The 23,082-nt window shown below is 38.2% G+C and overlaps 2 protein-coding genes across 2 annotated transcripts in view; one reads left to right on the top strand and one right to left on the bottom strand.

Moving 5' to 3' along the window:
• Positions 1-12,762, top strand: part of KIAA2012 (KIAA2012 ortholog) — a 19,975-nt gene extending 7,213 nt beyond the window's left edge. The window contains exons 5-8 of the mRNA XM_032219770.1: positions 2,621-2,823; positions 3,821-3,993; positions 7,496-7,715; positions 10,066-12,762. Coding sequence (XP_032075661.1) covers positions 2,621-2,823; positions 3,821-3,993; positions 7,496-7,715; positions 10,066-10,210 — 741 coding nt within the window. The 3' untranslated portion in view covers positions 10,211-12,762. The remainder of the gene's footprint in view (positions 1-2,620; positions 2,824-3,820; positions 3,994-7,495; positions 7,716-10,065) is intronic.
• Positions 12,628-23,082, bottom strand: SUMO1 (small ubiquitin like modifier 1). Its single transcript, XM_032219782.1, has 5 exons — positions 22,880-23,082; positions 18,427-18,501; positions 16,610-16,687; positions 16,341-16,412; positions 12,628-13,158 (listed from the first exon to the last, which is right to left on the bottom strand). The coding sequence occupies exons 1-5, from the start codon at positions 22,889-22,891 to the stop codon at positions 13,090-13,092; spliced, it is 306 nt and encodes a 101-aa protein (XP_032075673.1). The 5' UTR covers positions 22,892-23,082; the 3' UTR covers positions 12,628-13,089.

The raw sequence follows: 23,082 nt of genomic DNA, 5'->3' as shown, positions 1-23,082 counted from the left end.
TTTAAATTTCCCTTACATAATCTGTGTTTACGGAAGCTTATGGTAAAAAATGAGAAGCTAACTGTTCATCGCCACCTTTGCTCCGGATTGTGAGGGTTGTAAATTCAACCCTGTGTTTGATGAGGGGTGAATCGTGGTTTTTCCTTGGAGTATACCTTATGATTAAGTAAAATAAACCCGAGATAGATTCTAAGAAAACACATTTTTTATTGTAAAATAAATAACAAACAAACTTACTGGCTAATAACTACATTCCGGTAAAGTTCCTAGCCTACCTCCTCATGGCAGGCAAACAGAAAGAGAAAAAGAAAGAAAAAGGCAAAGGAGACATGCGTAGTAGGCTTACCGTGAAGAGTGAGCCTACCGTATGTCTTAGAATATAAGCACAGCTGGCAAAACAAAAAAACACCGTGACACAGATTTATCTGAATTAGTAGGGGACACTGTTTATTGTTTGCCAGGCTAACAGCAGATTCTCATGAATGTCTTATGAAAAGTAAGCTCCATTGTCTTAGTAGGATTTCCTCCAAGTTCCTTTATGTGTGGAACTACAGCGCTTACTGCAGTGGTGGGTTTCAAAAAAAAATTTGGAACCTACTCTGTGGGTGTGGCCTCCTTTGTGGGAGTGGCTTGCCGGCCATGTGACCGGATGGGAGTGGCTTGCTGCCCATGTGACCGAATATGAAGATCCCAACAACACTTGTCAGAACCACCTTAAATTACCTCCCACACAGCACTGGCATGCATAAGAATATGATGTAAACTTGTTTTTTAAAAGGCATCTTTGGGTTGCGTTAAAACAACTTCAACACACGCAATGTTCTGATTGCACCACAAACGCAGTAGTCATCCTTCCCTTTCACAGAGGCACTGAGTTTTAGAAATATGGGCATGATAGTGTAGAATAATCCTATCCAAGGACCAGTGGTGGGTTTCAAAAAAATTTTGGAAGCTCTTCTGTAGGTGTGGCCTGCTTTCCGGGTCCACTGGTGGAACCTCTTCTAACCGGTTCGGTAGATTTGACGAACCGGTTCTACCGAATGGGTGCGAACTGCTAGGAACCCACCTCTGTTTCACACCCACCCACCAGAATAAAGGGTCATTTAAATTTCCCTTACATAATCTGTGTTTACGGAAGCTTATGGTAAAAAATGAGAAGCTAACTGTTCATCGCCACCTTTGCTCCGGATTGTGAGGGTTGTAAATTCAACCCTGTGTTTGATGAGGGGTGAATCGTGGTTTTTCCTTGGAGTATACCTTATGATTAAGTAAAATAAACCCGAGATAGATTCTAAGAAAACACATTTTTTATTGTAAAATAAATAACAAACAAACTTACTGGCTAATAACTACATTCCGGTAAAGTTCCTAGCCTACCTCCTCATGGCAGGCAAACAGAAAGAGAAAAAGAAAGAAAAAGGCAAAGGAGACATGCGTAGTAGGCTTACCGTGAAGAGTGAGCCTACCGTATGTCTTAGAATATAAGCACAGCTGGCAAAACAAAAAAACACCGTGACACAGATTTATCTGAATTAGTAGGGGACACTGTTTATTGTTTGCCAGGCTAACAGCAGATTCTCATGAATGTCTTATGAAAAGTAAGCTCCATTGTCTTAGTAGGATTTCCTCCAAGTTCCTTTATGTGTGGAACTACAGCGCTTACTGCAGTGGTGGGTTTCAAAAAAAAATTTGGAACCTACTCTGTGGGTGTGGCCTCCTTTGTGGGAGTGGCTTGCCGGCCATGTGACTTGGTGGGAGTGGCTTGCTGACAGAAGCACTCTAAAAGACCTGGGGAACAATCAGAACATTGTTGTTACAGCATTTGAGTAAAATAGGGTGATTTGAGTTCTAACGTGACCCGTCAAAACCGCGTTCCACAAAAGCGCGGTCGACGAAATCGCGTATGTGACGTCATCACAGCGCGACAAAAACGATCGAAAAATTGAAATAAAAATTAAATTACAGCAAGCCGATTCACATAAAGGTAAGTGTTAGGTTAAGGGTTAGGGTTAGGGTTAGGTTAAGGGTTACGGTTAGGTTTAGAGTGTTAGCGTTACGTTTAGCATTAGGTTAAGGGTTAGCGTTAGGTTTTTCGTTAGGTTAAGGGTTAGGTTAAGGGTTAGGTTTAGGGTTAGGTTAAGGGTTAGGTTTAGGGTTACGTTTAGGGTTAGGTTTGGGGGGGTTAGGGTAAGGTTTTCGCTTTATTTTTACATTTTTCGATCTTTTTCGTCGCGCTGTGATGACGTCACATACGCGCTTTCGTCGACCGCGATTTTGTCGTCCGCGGTTTTGTGGTGGAACCGAGTTCTAATCTCCATACCAGGATAAGTCCCATTGGGTGACCTTTGGCCAATCATCTCTCAACCTAACCTATTGAACAGAATTGTTGTGAAGGTAATAGTGTGGGGGGGAGGGTTGTTTAAAGGCCCTTAGAATAAATGTAATAACGCTTGCTATAAACGTGATAAAATTTGCCTGAGTTTTGACAGTTTAAATAAATTCCGTCTTCTTCAGATACCAAATATATTGGAAATGCCCTTCTCTACATTAGTGACATCCAGGCCAGGTTTAGTGTTTGAGCAGCCTAATCCTCTTTTACACTCCTTTTTCAATTGAACAGGATTTGTCTCTGCACAAAGAAGAGCTGAAACTATCCCGGGACAGGTTAATAGCAGAGAGGGCAGAAAAGCGACGGCTGGCAGTGGAGACAAAGCGAAAAGAACAGGAAGAGCGGAAAAGAAAAGAACAGGAAGAGCAGGAGCGTATGGAGAAAATGAGAGAAGAAATGGAACAGGAGAAGCAAAGGAGGATTGAGGAGTTTCGGTGAGCAGAAAGAAATTCGACTTCGGCGCCCTTCCCTTTCCCACCACCATGCAAAAACTGCCAAGAAACCATGGATACCTGTTGTGGCCCAGCAGGAGCCATTGGAGCTGCCACCAGACTCCGAAAGCGAGGGGCCCTATGAGTCGGCTTTGGATGATGTGGAGGACCCTGGACAGGGTTCCGACTCCAAGCAGGGCGCAGAGAGGCTGGTTGGCCACCAGGAGGCGCCTGAGCCTTAGACCAGTGGGGAGGAGACAAGGGAGTGTGATCCGGACGTCAGCAATGGGGAGGAGCCAAGGGAGTTGTTCCTAGATGCCCGGCACCGGAGAGCTAATAGGCGTAAGGAACAATTACGCAGTTACAGGAGGTAATTGCACTCAGCTGGTGGTAATTAGGCTCCTCTCCAGACTATAAAAGAAATGCTTGTGCACACACCCCTTTTGCAGAAGTCAACGCATTAACTAATGTTGGAGAACAGTATTGTGAGCTTGGCAGGCTGGATTGCTGCCAAGGCTTATCTGTGCCGGTTTGCTGCCAAGGACCTGTCGGTCTATTAATAAATTCCATAAAGTATCTTTGGCTTGGAGTGCTTTGGTGTGGAATGAGGGGGGTCAGAACAGATACCTATGGTAGCCTTTTCTGTCCCCATTTTTCCAAAGTCTTTTGAAGCTTCAGAAATTAAGAATAGACAAGGACCATCATGCATCAGTCAGTATTCCCTCCAGATAACCCAGTGAAGGCTGTAGAAATGGTTCTTAGCTATCATGCTACTCCTAGAGTTATTGGAACAAGTTTTTCTGCCCCACCATATAGGGGAAAAAAGGGAAAAGTAAATTGCAAATACAATGGCTCTTGACATATTTTCAAGCTTGGGCTTGAGAAGAATCGTTTCTAATTTTTATTTCCAGTCTTACCTGTTTCATCTACAATACATTCCAGGGCAATACTTAATCTGAGTCCTACTGGACTTTTATGACCAACTTTTATTTTCTCTCAGTTTAAGAAAACAGCAGCTTGAAGCAGAGCGGCAGCAGCAGGAAGAAGAGGCAGAAAGGGAACGACAAGCTGAGAAGGCGGCCCAAGACCAGGCTCGGTGGCTACAGGAGGAACAGCGCCGGAAGTTTTTGGAGATACAGAGGAAGAAGCAGGCACAGGAACTGGAACGGGCAGGTAATCTAAGATGTGTCATGATGTCAGAGGCAACCCCAGCTCTGTGGAGATTCTTAGCCAGACTGCCATGGGACTCCTCTTTCAAACTTCCGAGAAAGTTCAAACTTCCGAGAAAGTTCCTACCGTTAAGTGCAGAGGTGGGTTCCTACCAGTTTGCACCTATTCGGTAGAACCGGTTTGTCAAATCTACCGAACCGGTTAGAAGAGGTTCCACCAGTGGACCCGGAAAGCAGGCCACACCTACAGAAGAGGTTCCAAAAAAAATTTTTTTTAATAAATGTTTTTTAATTTTAATTTAAAACAGGTACAGCATCTTTCTTTACATCTGTAAAAAATGTATCAATCAATTACAGATAAGTTTTGGTACATCTCCTCCACAGTCAACCAACATAGCTCATATTAACTCAAGCATTATTATATATCCATTTTCATTTAACTGTAATTATTATTTAGAAATATTAATAAAAGTAATAATCTTGAACAATACCTGCCCACACCGGTGGGAAAAGAAAAAAAAAAAAAAAAGGGCAAATAAAAAATAAAAATTAAAATAAAAAATAAAAATAATACAAAAAAAGACAAAAAACGACAAGAGACAAGGCAGGAAAACAAAACAAAACACAGGTGTCTATTATGAAAAAAAAAAGAAGTATATCAACTGGTTACAACATGCTTTGGTGCTTCTCTTCCATTAACTCATATTAATTCAAATATCTTAACTCGGATATTTACCGTATCAACATCATTATACCTCCAGTTTTAATTACCTATGGTTATTTAAACATCCTTCATCCTTAGCTATGCTAAAGAATTAATCCATAACACATGCTGACAATTCATTTACTTATTTGTAAAATCCTCTATTATCATCAAATCCTCATGTCCTATTTTAGCTGGACATCCATAATATTTAATTATATCATATATCATAACATTTTCCCAGTATTGATTAACATTTGATTGTATGTATTTTATTTAGTTTTTTAATAGTGATAATTATTGTAGTTAATACTCTTTATGTATAATCTAAAGATGTTTTCTCATATCCAATTGTTAGTTATCATATCAACTCCACATTATATACATTACTATCAATATCAATTATTATTCAACTATATCTGTTACAAAAAAAAAACAATTAGGTTTAGCTAGTTTTCAATTGTATTCTTCAATCTATCAGCCAGTTCCAAATTATATATATTACTATCCATATCAGTCATTATTCAGCTATATCTATTACACATTAAGGTAATCAGATTTAGCTAATTTTAAATTACGTTCTTCCATCTGTCAGCCAGTGTCTCTCCAATAGCAAAATCTTCTCAATCCAATTGCCACACGTTGGATAAATTTACCAAATGTTTTCATAAGCAAATCCAGACAAAGATATTTTCGCACCTTTGGACTCTGAATGTCAGTGATGAAATAATAATGTTGTCCTGGGCTTGTAAAATTTTCCAAATTAACTTTAATTCTCAAGGGTGGATTTTCCATTCCTCCTGCACTCTGTCTCTTTAAATGAGTCTTCTTTATAGCTCCCCCCCTCCTTTCTTCCTCTGAGATAGACCAGACACCATTTCTCACATTTTCCATTTGTATTTCAGGAACATTTAAACATTCAACGATCTCAGTTTTTACTTCATATTTTAAAATCAGATGATCCAATTTTCTTTCCAGCCTTTGATAAGAGTCAAAAAGCCCTCTACATGCGGAAAAAAGAATCTGAAATGAAATCTTAGAGGTATTTTGAGACACCATGATGTGTCGCAGTTAAAAATTGCAAGCTCTTTTTTTTTTTTTCCACAGACTTCGAAGCACTTTTCTTGGTCTCTTGCAGACTGTGCAATCTTATCTGATCGTAAACAGAGCCAAGTAATAAAGTAATAAAAATGTCGAATCGTGACGGGCTAATTAGTAAAAAATAAATTTTACGATCCACTTAGGGAGAGTCAGAGGGGGGAGGATGTCGAGGAGTTTCTTGAAGCATTTAAGAAGTAAAGTAACCACCAGCCATAAATCCATTAAAAAAAGCCAATTCGCCGCTAAATTTTCCTATTCTTTGGTTTCAGTTAGCTTAAGTTTTTAACGCGAACAGTCTCTCTTGGATAATAAAATCAGCTTACCAGATGACATCACTTCTACCATTCTTAGGGGCAACCTGCAGTTTCAGTTAGCACGCAGCTAATCCAGAAAGGAATTGGCACGAGGAGTTAATACCCCCCCCCAGAGACTTGCGGGTGTCTCTGAGGTCCTGGGTCTCTCCTCACCTTCACTGTCGTCTCCGGGACAGCTAGAGTTCAAAGAACCCGTCCAAAAATCCTTCGGTATAGAGGAATTTCAGGAGTAGCCTGAAACTCCATCTTCTCACTGCTAAGCCCCGCCTTCTTCCATTTCAAAATTTTTTGAAACCCACCACTGGTCCTTGGATATGATTATTCTACACTATCATGCTCATATTTATAAAACTCAGTGCCTCTGTGAAAGGTAAGGATGACTACTGCGTTTGTGGTGCCATCAGAACATTGCGTGTGTTGAAGTTGTTTTAACGCAAACCAAAGATGCCTTTTAAAAAACAAGTTTACATCATATTCTTATGCATGCCAGTGCTGTGTGTGAGGTAATTTAAGGTGATTCTGACAAGTGTCGTCGACATCTTCATATCCGGTCACATGGGCGGCAAGCCACTCCCATCCGGTCACATGGGTGGCAAGCCACTCCCACAAAGGAGGCCACACCCACAGAGTAGGTTCGAACAATTTTTGAAACCCACCACTGGTTAAGTGCCTGGCTTTGTGATACTTGGGGATCGTCAAGGAAGAGAGCAGGGTCCACTAGATGGGAATGCTACTTTAGTATATCTTACAATGCCTTGGGCTTTTAAAAAGCAAACTGTATTTGTGTTTGTTTTGAATAGAGGGATAATATTAGTCAAAGTTGCCAATCAGTTCAAATATACCCATATTTCTTTTCAGTTTATCCGGTGGATTTTAAGAATTCTTATTTTTAATTCCACATTTTATTTATTTCTTTCTCCAAAGAAATCTTTAAGACAAATTTTGTCATCGTGCACAACTCTCTTATTAATTTTCAACATTTTATACTGTTTTTTTCCTAAAAACAAAATGATTGTTATAAATATAATAAATTGTACAGAAGTTTAAACCAGTTTAAACTAAAAACAATTTTGATGTTAACAGCAACACAATAGCTGAAGGAAATAAAGAAGTGTTCAATTTCTGGTGAAAACACCAAAGAGTTCAACTTCTTATCAGCTAGAGGTTTATTTTGATTCCACTTCACCACACTCCTGTTTCATCTCCACAAGAGCAGATTGTACCACAGTGCAAAAATATGAATGTTTTGCAATAAAACATCAAATCAATCGTGCACTTGAGGTTTCCCCTAAATACAGTGTTTTCCTATCTTTTCACTTCAGTTACTTTATTTCTCCAGAAATAGAAATAGCTATTCGCTCACTCGCTCGCTTGCTCTTGTTCATCAGAAGCAGAAAAACGCAGACAAAAAGAAATAGAGATGCAGCTGGAGGAAGAACGGCGACTGCTAGCAGAGATGGCCGAGGAGCAAAGGTTGGAATATGAGAAGAGGAAAAAGGAGGAAGAAGAGAAAATGAGGCTTGAGGCTGAGGAGAGAAGGAGAAGAGCTGAGGAAGAGGCTAGAGTTGCTTTGGAAGAAGCAAGAAAACAAGCGTTATTACTCGCAAGGTAGGCAGAACTTCCTAGGAAAAATTCATTCTTAATAGTGAATGCCCGTTTTTGGGTGTTACAATACTGGATCTACCAGAAACATAACTTAACATCAGATAGTTTCAGTCTTCCTCTTAGTTTAAGTCCGGAAGGGTCGTTTTAAGTGCTCCGGAGGCTTCTTGGATCGGGAGGCACTCCAAATGGTCACTCACGCCCTAGTCACCTCAAGGCTGGATTACTGCAACGCCCTCTACATGGGGCTACCCCTGAAAAGTGTTCGGAGACTGCAACTAGTCCAGAATGCAGCCGTGCGAGCGATATTGGGTGTACCTAGGTACACCCACATTACACCGATCCTCAGCGAGCTGCACTGGCTGCCATTTGGTCTCCGGATGCAATTCAAGGTGTTGGTTATTACCTTTAAAGCCCTACATGGCTTAGGGCCAGCATACCTCCGAGACCGCCTACTGCCACATTCCTCCCAACGGCCGGTGAGATCCCACAGGGTGGGCCTCCTTCGGATGCCATCAGCGGGACAATGCCGGCTGGTGGCTCCCCAGAGGAGAGCCTTCTCTGTGGCTGCTCTGACCCTTTGGAACGAACTACCCCCCAGAAGTCCGGACCTCACCCACTCTCGTGGCCTTCAGAAAAGCTGTTAAAACCTGGCTATTCCGGCAGGCCTGGGGCTGTTGACCTCATTGTTGAGGTCCAGACCCGATCGTAACGAATGTATGCGTGTTGATTTTAATGTATTTTTATTTTTATTTTCATTTTTTATTATTTCTTTCGTTGTAAGCCGCCCGGAGTCCTCCGGGATTGGGCAGCCTATAAATCGATTTAACATTCAACATTCAAACATTCAGGGAAGTCTGCTGAAGGTCTCTGAAGCCTCCAGAGAACTCAAAATGACCCTCCAAGCAAACCGGAAGTCACTTCTGGTTTACTCGTAGGATCTTTTTTTGCCCTCTGGAAGCTTCAGGGAAGCCTCCTGAAGGTCCCTGAAGCCTCCGGAGGGCCTCCCGGGGGAGCGGGGGAAGCGGAGGAGGCTTTTTTCGCCCTCCCCAGGCTCCTATAAATCCTCTGGAGCCTTAGGAGTGCGAAAAAAGGATGCAAAAAAATGGGGGGGGGGTCACGCCTGCAGTGCATTTATGCACACTGCGAGGGGCCGTGCATTGCATTATGGGTGCAGCACGCCCGCGCATGACTCCCCCTGTGAACTGAGTCACATTTCTAGATTAGACCCTCTTCCTGCATCCAGTAAATATAGTATTATATTCAACAGTCACATTACATTCACTGGGCCAGGAGCAATACTCAGTCTTTACCCCCCACCCCACCCCAAAATAAATGGAAAGAATCTTAAATCACTTTCAGGCTGATTTCATAGGCAGGAATCATCATGAAGCTATATCTTTCATTTAAATGTCCAGGCAACCAAACAGTATTCATCATAGTGATGATAGAGGAACCGAGGTGGTGCAGTGGTTAGGGTGTCAGTACTGCAGGCCACTTCAGCTGACTGTTATCTGCAGTTCAGCGGTTCAAATCTCACCGGCTCAAGGTTGACTCAGCCTTCCATCCTTCCGAGGTGGGTGAAATGAGGACCCAGACTGTGGGGGCAATTTGCTGACTCAATTTGCTAAAAATCTGTAAACCGCATAGAGAGGGCTGAAAGCTCTATGAAGCGGTATATAAGTCTAATAAATAAATAAATAAATAAATAAATAAATAAATAAATAATAAATAAATAAATAATGTGTACTGCCCTTTGGGGGCAATTTGCTGACTCAATTTGCTAAAAATCTGTAAACCGCTTAGAGAGGGCTGAAAACTCTATGAAGCAGTATATAAGTCAAATAAATAAATAAATAAATAAATAAATAAATAAATAAATAAATAGTGTGTTCTGCCCCTTACCAGTAAATATGCTCCTGTAGTTTGTGATAAGAATGTTTTTTTAATTAGCAATACTCTTCTACCAATTGATAATTATTAATGCTTAATGTTAATGGCAGTGAGTTTCCTGTGAAATTCCCCCTAATTTCTAGCTGCTCTCAAATGCTGTGGCAAGGATTTTTAATGGAACACATACTGTAATTCTTATTTTACAAGTTACAAATTGGTGATTATTGCATTAATGCTGCATATTGCTTGAGATCAAGATTTAAGAAAGAAGGCTTGAAACTAGTTTGCCCATAACTGAAGGTATCATGAGGAAGCTTTGCTCTGTATCCCAACAGGGGATGAGTTATAAGAAGTCCCTATATCTTCCTTGTTCAGCTTTTCAACCCACTTCAACTTTCCATCTCTGTTCCCTATAATATTGTTAAAATTACAAAAATTCTTTTATTAATTTATCTGGTTACAGACACATGGCAGAACTGGAGAAGGAGCAACAATTTCAGTATCAAGTACTTGTAGAAGCCTGTGGACTGGGTCGAAGACAGGAGATTTCGCGTCCGTGGGTTTATTCCTACTTCCAGAATCCTTTTTTTACAACAGATGATGATTAAATTCCTAAAATCCATGGTCAAATATCTTTTTGGGTAGTGTGATAAAATCAAGCTTACATTCTGAGAAGTTTTCCAACAGACTTAAGAAGTAAAACGTAGAACGACTAAAAATTCTTTTCTCCAAATTTTGTCTGACACATCTAGACGATGTTCTAAGTAATTTTTAGCCCATACTGGGATGTGTGTGGATATATGTAAATATAATCTATTTGCTGTTATTGCAAACATGCTGAGTTTCCTTTAATACTGACACAACCACAATCAAGCTAGTTTGATGAGTGGTAGTAAATGCCATCTGTGGGTCCTACTTTTGATTGGTTCCTATGCTCTAAACTTGCTAAATTATTTTTTCTCTATTTCTTTTTTAGGCTATAAGTAGGCTTTTTCCTTTGAAAAATCCTAAAGCATACAAGACTGTCTTTTAGGTTATGAATCTCGAGATTAAATTTAAAATATGAACTATATTTTTATTTGTAAAATAGAAATGTAGACGTTCCTGATGAGTAACATGTTTGAAATAGCTAGGTAATCTCTAGAAATAGGGGCCTTGGGATTTCTATTTAAGAGACAATCACACTCTCATTTCTGCAGTGTTTTGTGTTTTCACTGTGAATGAATTTTTATGGTCCTAGAAATTGGTCTGGTGTAACGTACTGCTCCGGTGTAAGGAATTCTCAGCTGCACATGTTCTTCTAAAGCAAGTTCGGCTGGCTCCAAAATTTTCTTTCAGACTAATTATGCTATTACTTTTATTTTAAAAAATGAAATCTGATTTTAAGTGTTTAATCTTTAGTAACTATGGGTTTTATTATAGATATTTAAAACTTTTCTCTTGCAAACTGCTGCCTGCCCTCTAGGGGGAACAGCAATGTTAAGGGGCAAATAATCATGTTACAAGGATCATGTTACAAATCTTCCCCACTTTCATTCAAATATTTAATGCTAAAGATATGGATAACACTTAAGCCCAGATTTTGATTTTTGAAAACAAGTTTTAATTTTTAAAAAAAGTTTGGCATGCGTACAAAAAAGGCATCAGAAGTGGGACATGGAAACTACAAGCATTGGAGAAGATCCATTTAACACTTTACAGTTAAGTGCCTGAAAATTAAATACAATTAAATGGCTTGTTAAAGAATGCTTAAGAACATTGCAGTCCTAATTTCTGACCTTTCCCATTCCCCTGGCAACAAAAATAAACCCCGAGGTAGAACAGCGTTTCTACTCCTGCCAATCAATATTGCAAACCTGAGCTAAAAAAAATTTCTAGCATTGACAGGTTTTCTATGACAGTTCTGCAATTGGCTAAAAGAGATATGAAGATAGAATGTTTTGAATTAAGACAATCACTTAGGGGGAAAAAACGGTTTTGTTGATCAGGCCTCATTCCAGAACACTATTTCACATAATTTCCAAACACGGATAATTTATTTCCAGAAAATTAACTTATTTTCAGAGGTACTTACACTCTAAGATTGCCAATGGGAGCTGTCTGAAAAATAAACTAGTTTACTTCTTTGTACAAACAGGATTTAATGCCAGGTTTTCAATCCTAAACCTATTGAAGTCTTGAATTCTAAAAAGTGAGGATATTGATTTTGGATCAGTGTTTTTTTCAGTGTTTCTAACCTTTATCACACTAATAGTGCATGCATATGGGATGCACGTAACTCCTCAAAGTATCTAAGTTTTAAAAGACCCAATACAGATTACAAGGTAGTATTAACGTATTAACACTAATTAATGTTATTTGGTATTAATTAAGAAATCAATAGGTTAGGTTATTCATATCTGAGTCCCAATATTTTCTGTGATTCTTTGAAACTGAAGAATTGGTACACCCCTGTTTTTTAAACACCAACCAATGAAGGTGTTTGGATAGCATTTTTATTTTTTCCATATTTATTCTTCATTACTTTACCATTAATTTTCAGAGTTCCGGATCTACAAATTACAAAATACAACTCCCAGTGAAAGATAAATTCTTGATTTCTACTTATATACTGCGAGCAAGCAGCAGGGAAAGTGCTAATTCTCAAAGGCGAATCAATTTTTTTTCCTGTGTAACATCCTCCAGCATTGATTTAAAAAAATGATCTTCTTTAAATATTCACTAGTTTTTCAAATAATCTTCCAAATATATATCTTAAAAGAAAATGCAGAGGTTTATGAATTTGTTTCCTCTTATTTATTTAATGGGAAGCCAATACAATCTATGTCCATTGAAAAACCACATTCCAGGCAAACAGGTACAACATAAAAATCATAACTCTTGCTGCATGAAGGTGTACATTAATTAGAACTTTCCTAGGATCTTCTGTTGACAAAACCCCAAACAATTTCCATATTCAGTGAAGCCATTTCAAAGAGAATGTTACCATAAAGAAACCACATTTTTGCCACCAGTATTTGGATACTTCCCAATAAAATCTGCAGAGAACTCTTCTTAATATTAGGGCACAATCCTTCCGTTTATATTTCAAAAAAGTTTCCATATCTTCTTCTCTTAAAATCCACAAATAAAAATTCACACACCTAAATTTCAGGCTAACGTGAATAGTAAAAACCTGCCCACAGGTAAATAGTCAAGGCTTGGATACATGGCCCTCGCCAACACGTAACTGCAAGTGTAGACAGCTGCTTTTCTAAAAAGGAAATGGGAAAAAATTGGAAAGCACAACTGCAGGAGGATCACCAAAGTCAGACACAATTGACAGTGTATAAGGAGCACAAGAATTAAAAACAGACAACTTGGAAATAATATTTAAAAACATAGGAATGTGGTGTTGGTTTTAATTCAGTGTTATATACCACATTACAAAAGAACTATTATTTAAAAATAAAAAAGGAGAAAGGGAAAGGGGGGGGAAACAAACATTCTAAATTGTTGAATGGCCTCCTGTCTGTTCCTGATAAACCTCAATCACATCTTCTTCTTCCATTCCAAGCTGTAAAATAAGAACCACAATTTTATTTTGAAAAATCCAAAGTATACACAGTCATATTGGAACGCTTACCATGCACACTGGTTTTGTGGATATTTTTTTTTGCAGAAGAGTTGACAAATAAGTAAACAGTATATATTTAAAGTCACAAGTCTCATCAGTTAGCCATGCCCTTACTGGGATTCGAACCTGGGCTGTATTACATATTAGGCAGATGTGTTAACCACTAAGCCACAGGCTCTCCTCCGTTATCAGCTGAGCCAGGGAGAAAGGTATATATTTAAAGTCACAACCCCTGGTATGCCCAAATATGGGAGGAAGTTCACTGCTTCCATTCTCTGTCCGTCGGCTCGTCACAAGAGACCATCCAGACAGAAACCCAATATTTTTACTGTTGCCTTTGTTACATTTGTGTTGTATTTGTGCTGATAAATAAATAAAGGGAGACTAGTATAGATCTATTTCAAGCTAAACAGAGAATGGAAACAGTGAACTTCCTCCCATATTTGGGCATACCAGGGGTTGTGACTTTAAATATATACCTTTCTCCCTGGCTCAGCTGATAACGGAGGAGAGCCTGTAGCTTAGTGGTTAACACATCTGCCTAATATGTAATACAGCCCAGGTTCGAATCCCAGTAAGGGTATGGCTAACTGATGAGAGCTAAATAGCTTGAAATAGATCTATACTAGTCTCCCTTTATTTATTTATCAGCACAAATACAACATAAGTAAACAGTGCTTATATAAACAGATTCTCAGCAAGTATCGGATTTACTAAAACTTTATTTAAACATATAAATATGCCACAATACACAATCATTAAAAATCTTATACCACAAAGCATGATTTAAGCCCTAATTTTAAATTTAAATAATATTCCCATACATATTGGTAACTTACTCTTTGGTTATGTCTTCTGCACTATAGGAAGATAATGATCAAACTGTTTATATAATCTATAGATCTGTTTCACTTTCTCCATGCATAAGAGAGTAAGAAATTATTGACTTCTGTGAAATGCAGTGCTGTTTAATGATAGTATAGTTATGAGCTTGGTTAAGATGGATGGACACATTTTAAATAAATAATTGTATAGATTATAAATATTTTGCAAGGCTTGGGTAATCATTTCCTATATTTTAAATTCTTAAGTCACCTAGAATCACACACTTGGGATGGATAGCAAATAAATTTAATAAATAGTTATAGAATGAAATAAAAGGTCGTTCTCATGAGTTTTGTGGATAATGTAGGGTGATAACTCCAGGAATAGCAGGTACGTTTTAGTGCCTTGTCAGTTTTTTAGTATTATCAGTTCTTATGTATACAGGTAATCTTCACAATGCCAGTAATTGTAACTGGGAGTTCTCTAAGTGATGGAAATGCTGAACAAGCATTTAATAAGAGTTACAATTTCCTGGGAATTTCATGGTTTTCATAGCAACAAAATGGTTTGCCACTGCCATCTTCTAGGAAGTTTTTTTAACTGTCCTGTCTTGTACATTTTCTTAATATTCCCCTTTCATGTACTAGTCAGGTTTCAGCCTCCTTAGTAGGTTAGATCACTAAAGTTGACTATTGTTTATATATATATATTAGATTTTTACAACCCCACGGTATGCCCAATTATGGGAGGAAGATCACTACTTCCATTCTCTGTCCTTCGGCTCGTCACAAGAGACCATCCAGGCAGAAACCCAATATTTTTTACTGTTGCCTTTTTGTTACATTTCCCCAAAATTGAATTATACTATTTACCTAATAAAATAATCCAAACTCTGTTGTGAAACCAATTCTAAATATATTTTAGAGGAACACGGGTTGAATCCAAAATTCCAAATATGAAAGAAAACAGATAAAGTAGATTTTCATGTGCCCTGCCTTCCAATTTTTAAAGATCAATGCATTTCTCGTCAAAAGCCAGCACTTACCAGTTTAATGGATAAATGTTGAAAATCAGTTTATAAAATGCAAATGTTACTCTGCTGTTTTACTTAATTCAGGTAACATTTAAAACTGTTCAGTTTTTAGAAAATATAGTTTTAAAAATCTAGGACTAACTTTTAAAAGTTACAGATACAGCCCTTTACAACAGATCAAACAGAACTGTCATAGTAATAATCACATGGATTGCACCTGCAAGAAAGGCTTCTTAATAGCACCTTGCTATCTTTAAAATATCTGGACCTCATTTTTTGGAAAGTGATATATTTTATTCCATCATGTATCAACAAAAGCAAAACATGAATTACACATACAAGTTTTAATTTACAATTCAAACAGAACTGTATTAACTGTAAAAAGGTTTTAACTAACCTACTTGAAAATAAGTTCTGTAATATAATGGGACATCATTTTTATTTGAATCCATTTGAGTCATACAGAACAATTTTAGAACCACAATTTAACCTTCAGAATGTGTCTTTTCAGGCAATGTTTATTTCTGTAAATTTAATCAAAATTTATTCACCATTCTGTATTCTAGTATACAGATGAAAAAATGACTAGATAAACTTTGTGCCAGACAAAATACAAGCACAATAGATATCTAAAACTGTATACCAAGGGAACTTTTAAAAATCAGTATCAATTATTTTTCTTTGCCGAAAAATGAAAATGTAAGTTTTATAGAGTAATACTATACAGTCAAATGTTTTTGAACAATTCTGGAGAACCATGTTCAAACATGAGAGCGTTAAAGCATAGTTCACATTTGGACATATGGGAAGTAGGAGTTGCTTTTCAAGAAAACATGTCTTGAATATTGTTGTGTAATACAAATACTTGAGTACATTTATATGAGATAGAAGACATCCAGAATCTAATTTAGTTTTTCTAGAAGCTTAAGATGTCTCAATTAAGAGCCTGGTACAAAAGATAGATATTTACAAATAATAAATATCCAGAATTTTGTTTTGTACTGCAATATCTGAAAAGTGCTGACAATTCTTCAAAGCAAATATCCACCCCAGATTTCCTCAAGCTTTATTCAATTCAGCAATATAATTTAAAAATGGAAATCTATTTCGTTAAATTAATTAATTTCTATTCTTAAATAACCAGGATTGGATGGCTTGCTTGTTTTAGGTCAATCTAACTCCTTTGAACAGCTGTTGCCAAAAAGCTATACGATGCTGAAATAACTACAAACAATATTATGTATTGACCTCCAAGAATACTTGCCTCTTTTGGAGTATGATTATCAGTAATTCTCTGACCCTCAAAGAGAAACCTGAGTGAATTCATTGGGACTCCCTAAAAGAAGAGAAATGGAAAAAGAGTCAATTTAAACTGATTGAACAAAAACCCAGATATTCACTACTATCTCCCATCCATTTCTTTTATTTTAATTTTTGGATAATGCAGTAATACCTTCAGTCAGGTGCAGAGGAGCATAAAAATTGAACTTATATTTGACATCATGTGAGCAAGGAAAACCTCAAGTCACAAACCTGTCTCTGACAGTATGATTCTTTAAGTTTCTTTAGATGCGTTGTCATTTTCACCTTGAAGTGAATTTCACTGCTGTCCTACAAATTGAACACAGAATATAATAATTCTACATAGTATCAAGATGGCACTTATTAGAGATATGTAAAATGTTTTGAGCTTGGAACCAATCCTTTTTCCTTAAGTATGATCCTATGCTTGAGATATAACAGAATGTTTAATTCCACACTTGAGTCTCAAGCTTTCTTACACCTCACAATTTGCTTTTTCTTAAATTCTTCCACACGCAAGAGATTTGGGGAAATCATTTTCTAATAAAAGAGGGTACATCCCTACTGCCACTAGCTTGCAATAGGGTTAGGAATAAGAATCCATGAGTTCAATGATCAAGAACCATTTTGGGCATAAAAGAGAGACTGCGATCTGCCCAAAAGCAAGGTTTAATTGTTAATTCTTCTTACTTATTAATAAAAATATTTTAATAAAAACGTTCCTGTAGATAAAGTGCAAGTAACTTAGTATAGGTTTGGTAAGTAAATGTAATAGATTTTTACTGTCAAGATTCTTTATTACCATTGAATCCATACTGAAATATAAACTTGCAAGTAAAATCTTCCATTATAAAAACAATGTTAAAAATAAAACAAATTAGGAGGTACACAATAACATTTTGTTCCAAGTTTGCAACAAAGCTAGAAATTTTTCGAATATCCTATTATAGGAAACATTTTCGTGACTTTAAATCATAAAAACCCGTAACACGTTGATTCTTACTCATCAACCTGTTTATTTTTCAATATCTATTTTGAAGCTTGCATAGAATGGCTACATCTGTTTTGTTTCTAGAATTTATAACTTGTACAATATCAGCAAAGCTCAAATTCAATACGAAATCAGACTCCTGATTATGATAGGACTGTTAAGGATTTTTTGTAGTCCTCTTATGCAAGAGCCGAGGTGGCGCAGTGGTTAGGGTGCAGTACTGCAGGCCACTTCAGCTGACTGTTATCTGCAGTTCAGCGGTTCTAATCTCACCGGCTCAAGGTTGACTCAGCCTTCCATCCTTCCGAGGTGGGTAAAATGAGGACCCAGACTGTGGGGGCGATATGCTGACTCTCTGTAAACCGCTTAGAGAGGGCTGAAAGCCCTATGAAGCGGTATATAAGTCTAACTGCTATTGCTATTGCTATAATACTTGTGTTTACAAAGTATAAACACCATTTACTTGTCTACATATATATAGTACTACATTAAAACATATTTTAGAAGACAAAAAAAGGCAGAGCTTGTACTTATTAGAAAGAAAAAGAACTCATGTACTGTATAATATTATCTATATTGTTTTCCCTATAAATTTAGGAAGGATAAATGTTAACTATCCCCAGGAGAGAAATGTTTCTTAGGGCAAAATACAATAGAAAGTTAAAGTACTTGATGTTACACATAATAATGGCATAAGATTGCTTTTGCGCATTATATTGGAAGAAAGATAAGATTCCACCAGAGGGATTAGTAATCCAAAAAATATTTGTGCAGAAATGGACAAGCTCACATTTGAGTTAAAGGAAAAGGATGATTCGGAATACTATGTGATATGGAAGAAATGGTATGAATGAATTGACAATAAAAACAAGAAATGGAAATGTACATAGGGTTAGAATGTTTGGAAACAGAATGCATATAATGTATCAAATACTGATTCTAGTTGTATGAATAATGCCACAGATCTGTTAAATATGTCATAGAGACATGTAAAGAAAAATTGTGCAATAAAAATAAATATTTTTAAAAATGTTAACTAGAATGCATTAGAACTCACCTGCCCAATGACCTTAAGTTTAATATATTCTCCCTCTTTCTTATCACCCAAATCCTCTGCTGAAGGTTTGGCTTCCTGCAATAAAAAAATGGTAACTATGAGAATATTCTTTTCATGCTTCTCTTTTTTTCATATTTTTCATAGTGAATTAGTTCATAATAGGATTTTTTGGAATTTCCTCTAGCTCTTTTGTGCTCCGGAGTCCTTTCGGGATTGGGCGTCCTATAAATTTATTAAATACTCAAATCCTCCTTAGACAAGATTAGAGGGGGGAGAAGAAGACCATAAAATAAACTCAAAATGACTAGCTTCATTAATAAAAACATAAAGCATCTGTTAAAGTTACAACTAAATGCCACAAAGAACGAAACAATTCCCAATTTTTAGAATTCTAATTTCATTCATTTTATAGTTGATTATATATATTTTTTTTATAAAAGCATCAATTCAGAGCTTCAAAAAAAGGCTCTAAATTCCAATTTTAATACCTGGGTGATAAACAATGTAGTTACAAAACCGAGAAGAAAAATCACTGAAATATCTCAATAGGCAAAATTATAGCTGTCTGGGTGCTTGGTTCAATCTTCAAAAATCTAAGAAAAGATTACAGTCAGTCCTAGACTTACAACCAAAATTGAGCCCAAAATTTCTGTTGCTAAGTGAGAGAATTGTTAAATGAATATTGTACCGTTTCACAAAATGGGTGCAAAATTCTTACCAGAGTTGTTAAGTGAATCGCTGTAGTCATTAAGTTAGTAACACAGTTGTTAAGTGAATCTGGTTTACCCATTGATTTTGCTTGTCAGAAGATGACAAGACCTTCACATGACCTCGGAACAGGGTAACTGTCATAAATATGAATCAGTTGCCAAGCATCTGAATTTTGATCTTGTGATCATGGAGTTGTTACAACAGTCATGTGAAAAACGGTCATGTTTTCAGTGCTGTATTAACTTCAAACAGTCACTAAATGAACTGTTGTAAGTTGAGGTCAAAGCGACCCATGACCAGTTGTCAATACCTACAACCTTTGCAGCATTCCCATAGTCAGGTGATCAGAATTTCGGTGTTTGGCAACTGGCATGTATTTATGACAGTTGCACTGACCAGGTGTCACGTGATCACCATTGGTAACCTTCCCAGCCAGCTTCCACAAGCAAAGTCAATGGGGGGGAAATCAGATTTGCTTAATGACAGCGTGATTCATTTAACAACGAGAGTGATTTGCTTAAGAAGTATGGCAAAAAAGGCAGTAAAAAGAGGCACAAATTGCTTAACAATTGCTTTGCTTAGCAACAGAAATCTTGGGCTGAAATTGTGGTTATAAGTGAAGGACTACTTGTACCTGCTCCTTTAACTCAAATCCCAAGATAAAATATAGCTAGCAATAAAACAAGCTCAGCCTTTCTTCACTACAGAACATAGTTAAATTACAGCTTATTTTGCAATGAATCGTGAATAAGAGGCTTTTGTTAGTCACAATTCCAGATGGAGACAGAATGTGCAACTACCTAAAAATACGGTAAATACATAAAATGAACCTAGACTATTTATTCACCCAAAAAACAATCTATTAGTAGTGCCTAATTAAATGTAAATCCCCTTACGTTTCTCTGAAGTGGAGAGTTTGATCTCTTTAAGTTTCAGTTTTATATACCGTAGTTCAGAACTGGCTATTTATGTTGCTTTTAATGGTCTTCTTACTGATTCCGTTTCATTCCTATTTAGTATTTATTCTGAAACTAGTAAGTTCTAACCTGTAAGAGAAATCCCATGAAATACTCCAATGAAGTATTTGGACAGAGCAAGTTCTAAGTCTTAACTGACCTCAGAGGCCCCTAGGATTTAGTGCTCTGAAGCCCTGTCCCTTCCACATATCTAGTTCTCTAAATAAAAAAATATGAATTTCAATTAACAGTTATAAAAACCAGAAAAAAATAATAAAAACAAGCAACATCACATACATATAACCAGTACTATTTCCTTTTGATACTGAAGAAAATCTGATGTGCAGAATTACGGACTGACATGGCACTGGGGTAATATCACTGGTTGAAATATTTTTTAAAAAATGTTTTTTAATTAAAAAAAAAATTAACAGCCCAATTTCTTCCCCGCTTTAAAAGATAGGGCTTTCCTATGCAAATTCACAAAACAGTCCAACTGCTCAAATATAACACTTTATGACAACATTATATGAATCCTGTGTCCATGCTGAATCTCTATTTGCTTGCAAGGAGACTGGAAGTTTCCACTACGATCTTTAACCCTTTCAAATTACTATTTCCTGAAACAAGTTAATTTTAAAACAAGATTACCCATTGACCTTATCACTGTTGTTCTTAAAATAATCCAGGATCTGCATTAATTGCAAGAAAGTGAAAACGAAAGCAACCTTTTGTAATTTCCAGCTCATGAAAATCCTGGCTGAAGACCATCTCATGAAGCAAAGACTCACAATAGGTACAAGTTAATGTTATGATTAAGAGAGTTCAATGATAAAACTGGGCAAGTCATTGCATTTAATTTCCTAAACAAATTCAGCTCGAATTAACGCCTAGCCACTGCATGTAGTATGCTGCCATCAAAACGCAACCAAAAAGGCTATTCTACCATATCTTTAATTCTGGTGTGATTTTTTTGCTCAAACAATGTCAAAAAGCTTCATGCAATTTTAAAAAAAAGGCTATTTCGGGCAAGAAGATAAGGATATGTTAAGCATATTGATATGAAGCGGAAATACACCAATGAGAGGAGGAGTGGGAAACAGAAGGGAGAAGAAAGATGGGAAGAGAGGGATAGGAGAGAGGGGAAGGGGGGAAGATGAGGAGGATAAGAAGGAGTGGAATGTAGAGAGAGGAGAAGGAGAAAGGAAGGGGAAGTAGAGTAGGAAAGGATGATGGAGGGAAGAAAGGAGGTAGGAGAGAGGGTAAGGGGGGAAGATGAGGAGGATGAGGATAAGGAGGAGTGGAATGTAGAGAGACGAGAAGGAGAAAGGAAGGGGAAGCAGAGTAGGAAAGGATGATGGAGGGAAGAAAGGAGGTAGGAGAGAGGGTAAGGGGGGAAGATGAGGATAAGGAGGAGTGGAATGCAGAGAGAGGAGAAGGAGAAAGGAAGGGGAAGTAGAGTAGGAAAGGAGGATGGAGGGAAGAAAGGAGGTAGGAGAGAGGGTAAGGGGGGAAGATGAGGAGGATGAGGATAAGGAGGAGTGGAATGTAGAGAGAGGAGGAGAAAGGAAGGGGAAGTAGAGTAGGAAAGGATGATGGAGGGAAGAAAGGAGGTAGGAGAGAGGGTAAGGGGGGAAGATGAGGAGGATGAGGATAAGGAGGAGTGGATGCAGAGAGAGGAAAAGGAGAAAGGAAGGGGAAGTAGAGTAGAAAAGGATGATGGAGGGAAGAAAGGAGGTAGGAGAGAGGTAGAAGAAAGAGATGTATGGAGAGCAGAAGAGCTAATAATGGGTTTTTATCTTTCTGGGCGTTGATGACAAGAGGAACTGATGGAATTATTATTTAATACTATATGATATTGGCTATGTAATAGTATACATGTGATTATATGTTATGAAAATGGAAAATAAAAAAGTATTTTGAAAAAAGGAGAAGGAGAAAGGAAGGGAAAGTAGAGTAGAAAAGGATGATGGAGGGAAGAAAGGGGGTAGGAGAGAGGTAGAAGAAAGAGGTGTATGGAGAGCAGAAGAGCTAATAATGGCTTTCTATTTTTCTGGGCATTGTTGACAAGCGGAACTGATGGAATTATTATTTAATACTATATGATACTGGCTATGTATAGTATACATGTGTGTGTGTGTGTTATGAAAATGGAAATAAAAAATATTTCAAAAAAAGGGGGGGGGCTCCCCTGCCACAAAACACGCTTGGAGGCAAGCTAAACAGGAAACGTCAGGTCGTGTGAACGAGTCCTGATTGTCCCCGGTGCAGTCCTTGCAGAAGATCTCTCAAAAACAATGATTCGTTTTACGACCCTCGCGGTCGTTTCTAAAAGAAGGACATTTCGGCCCCTTTTCTGAAAGTCAAGACTGGAAGGAAAGCAGCATCGGGGTGGTGGTGGTCGTGGAGGTGGGTTTTTTTGGGGGTGGGAGGGGGTGGGAAGAAGAGACAAAAAGAAAAAGGATCCCAAACAGAAACTTTGGCCTTTTTTTGTTCTTCCTCCCGACGGGATTCCTCCATTGGGACTCCGTCTCCCCATCTTTACCGCGGGGGGATTCTATTCCATGGCCCAGAAGCACGTTACACCCGAAACAGATGCGGAGTCGCAGCCGGGGGCGCCAAGCCAGCTTAGGCTCGGCGGAGGGAGGGAAGGAAGGAAGGAAGGAGAGGGGCGTCCCATGCCCGTGAACCCCTCCGGGCCGAGGGGGAACCCGGCTTGTTGGTGGCTGCCCGGGCGCCTCTTCGGCGGTTGGGGCGGCCGACTACGAAGCCGCTTCCTTGCCTACCTGATCCGACATGTCTCCCTCGCAGACGCAGCCGCCGGGCCCTCCGCCACCCCCGGGAGAAGCGCCTGGCCGATCTCCGCTCCTCGGCGTCGCCCACACGGGAAGAGAGAGAGAGACACACACACACAACACACAACACAGGCCGGGCGCGGGCAGGCGGGATTTCCTCTGCGCCCTGAGCTCACTTCCCGCTCGGCCCAGGC

Source organism: Thamnophis elegans, chromosome 1, assembly GCF_009769535.1.
Source record: "Thamnophis elegans isolate rThaEle1 chromosome 1, rThaEle1.pri, whole genome shotgun sequence".
Taxonomy (NCBI): Eukaryota; Metazoa; Chordata; class Lepidosauria; order Squamata; family Colubridae; genus Thamnophis; species Thamnophis elegans.
This window is presented reverse-complemented; position numbering and strand designations above follow the sequence as displayed.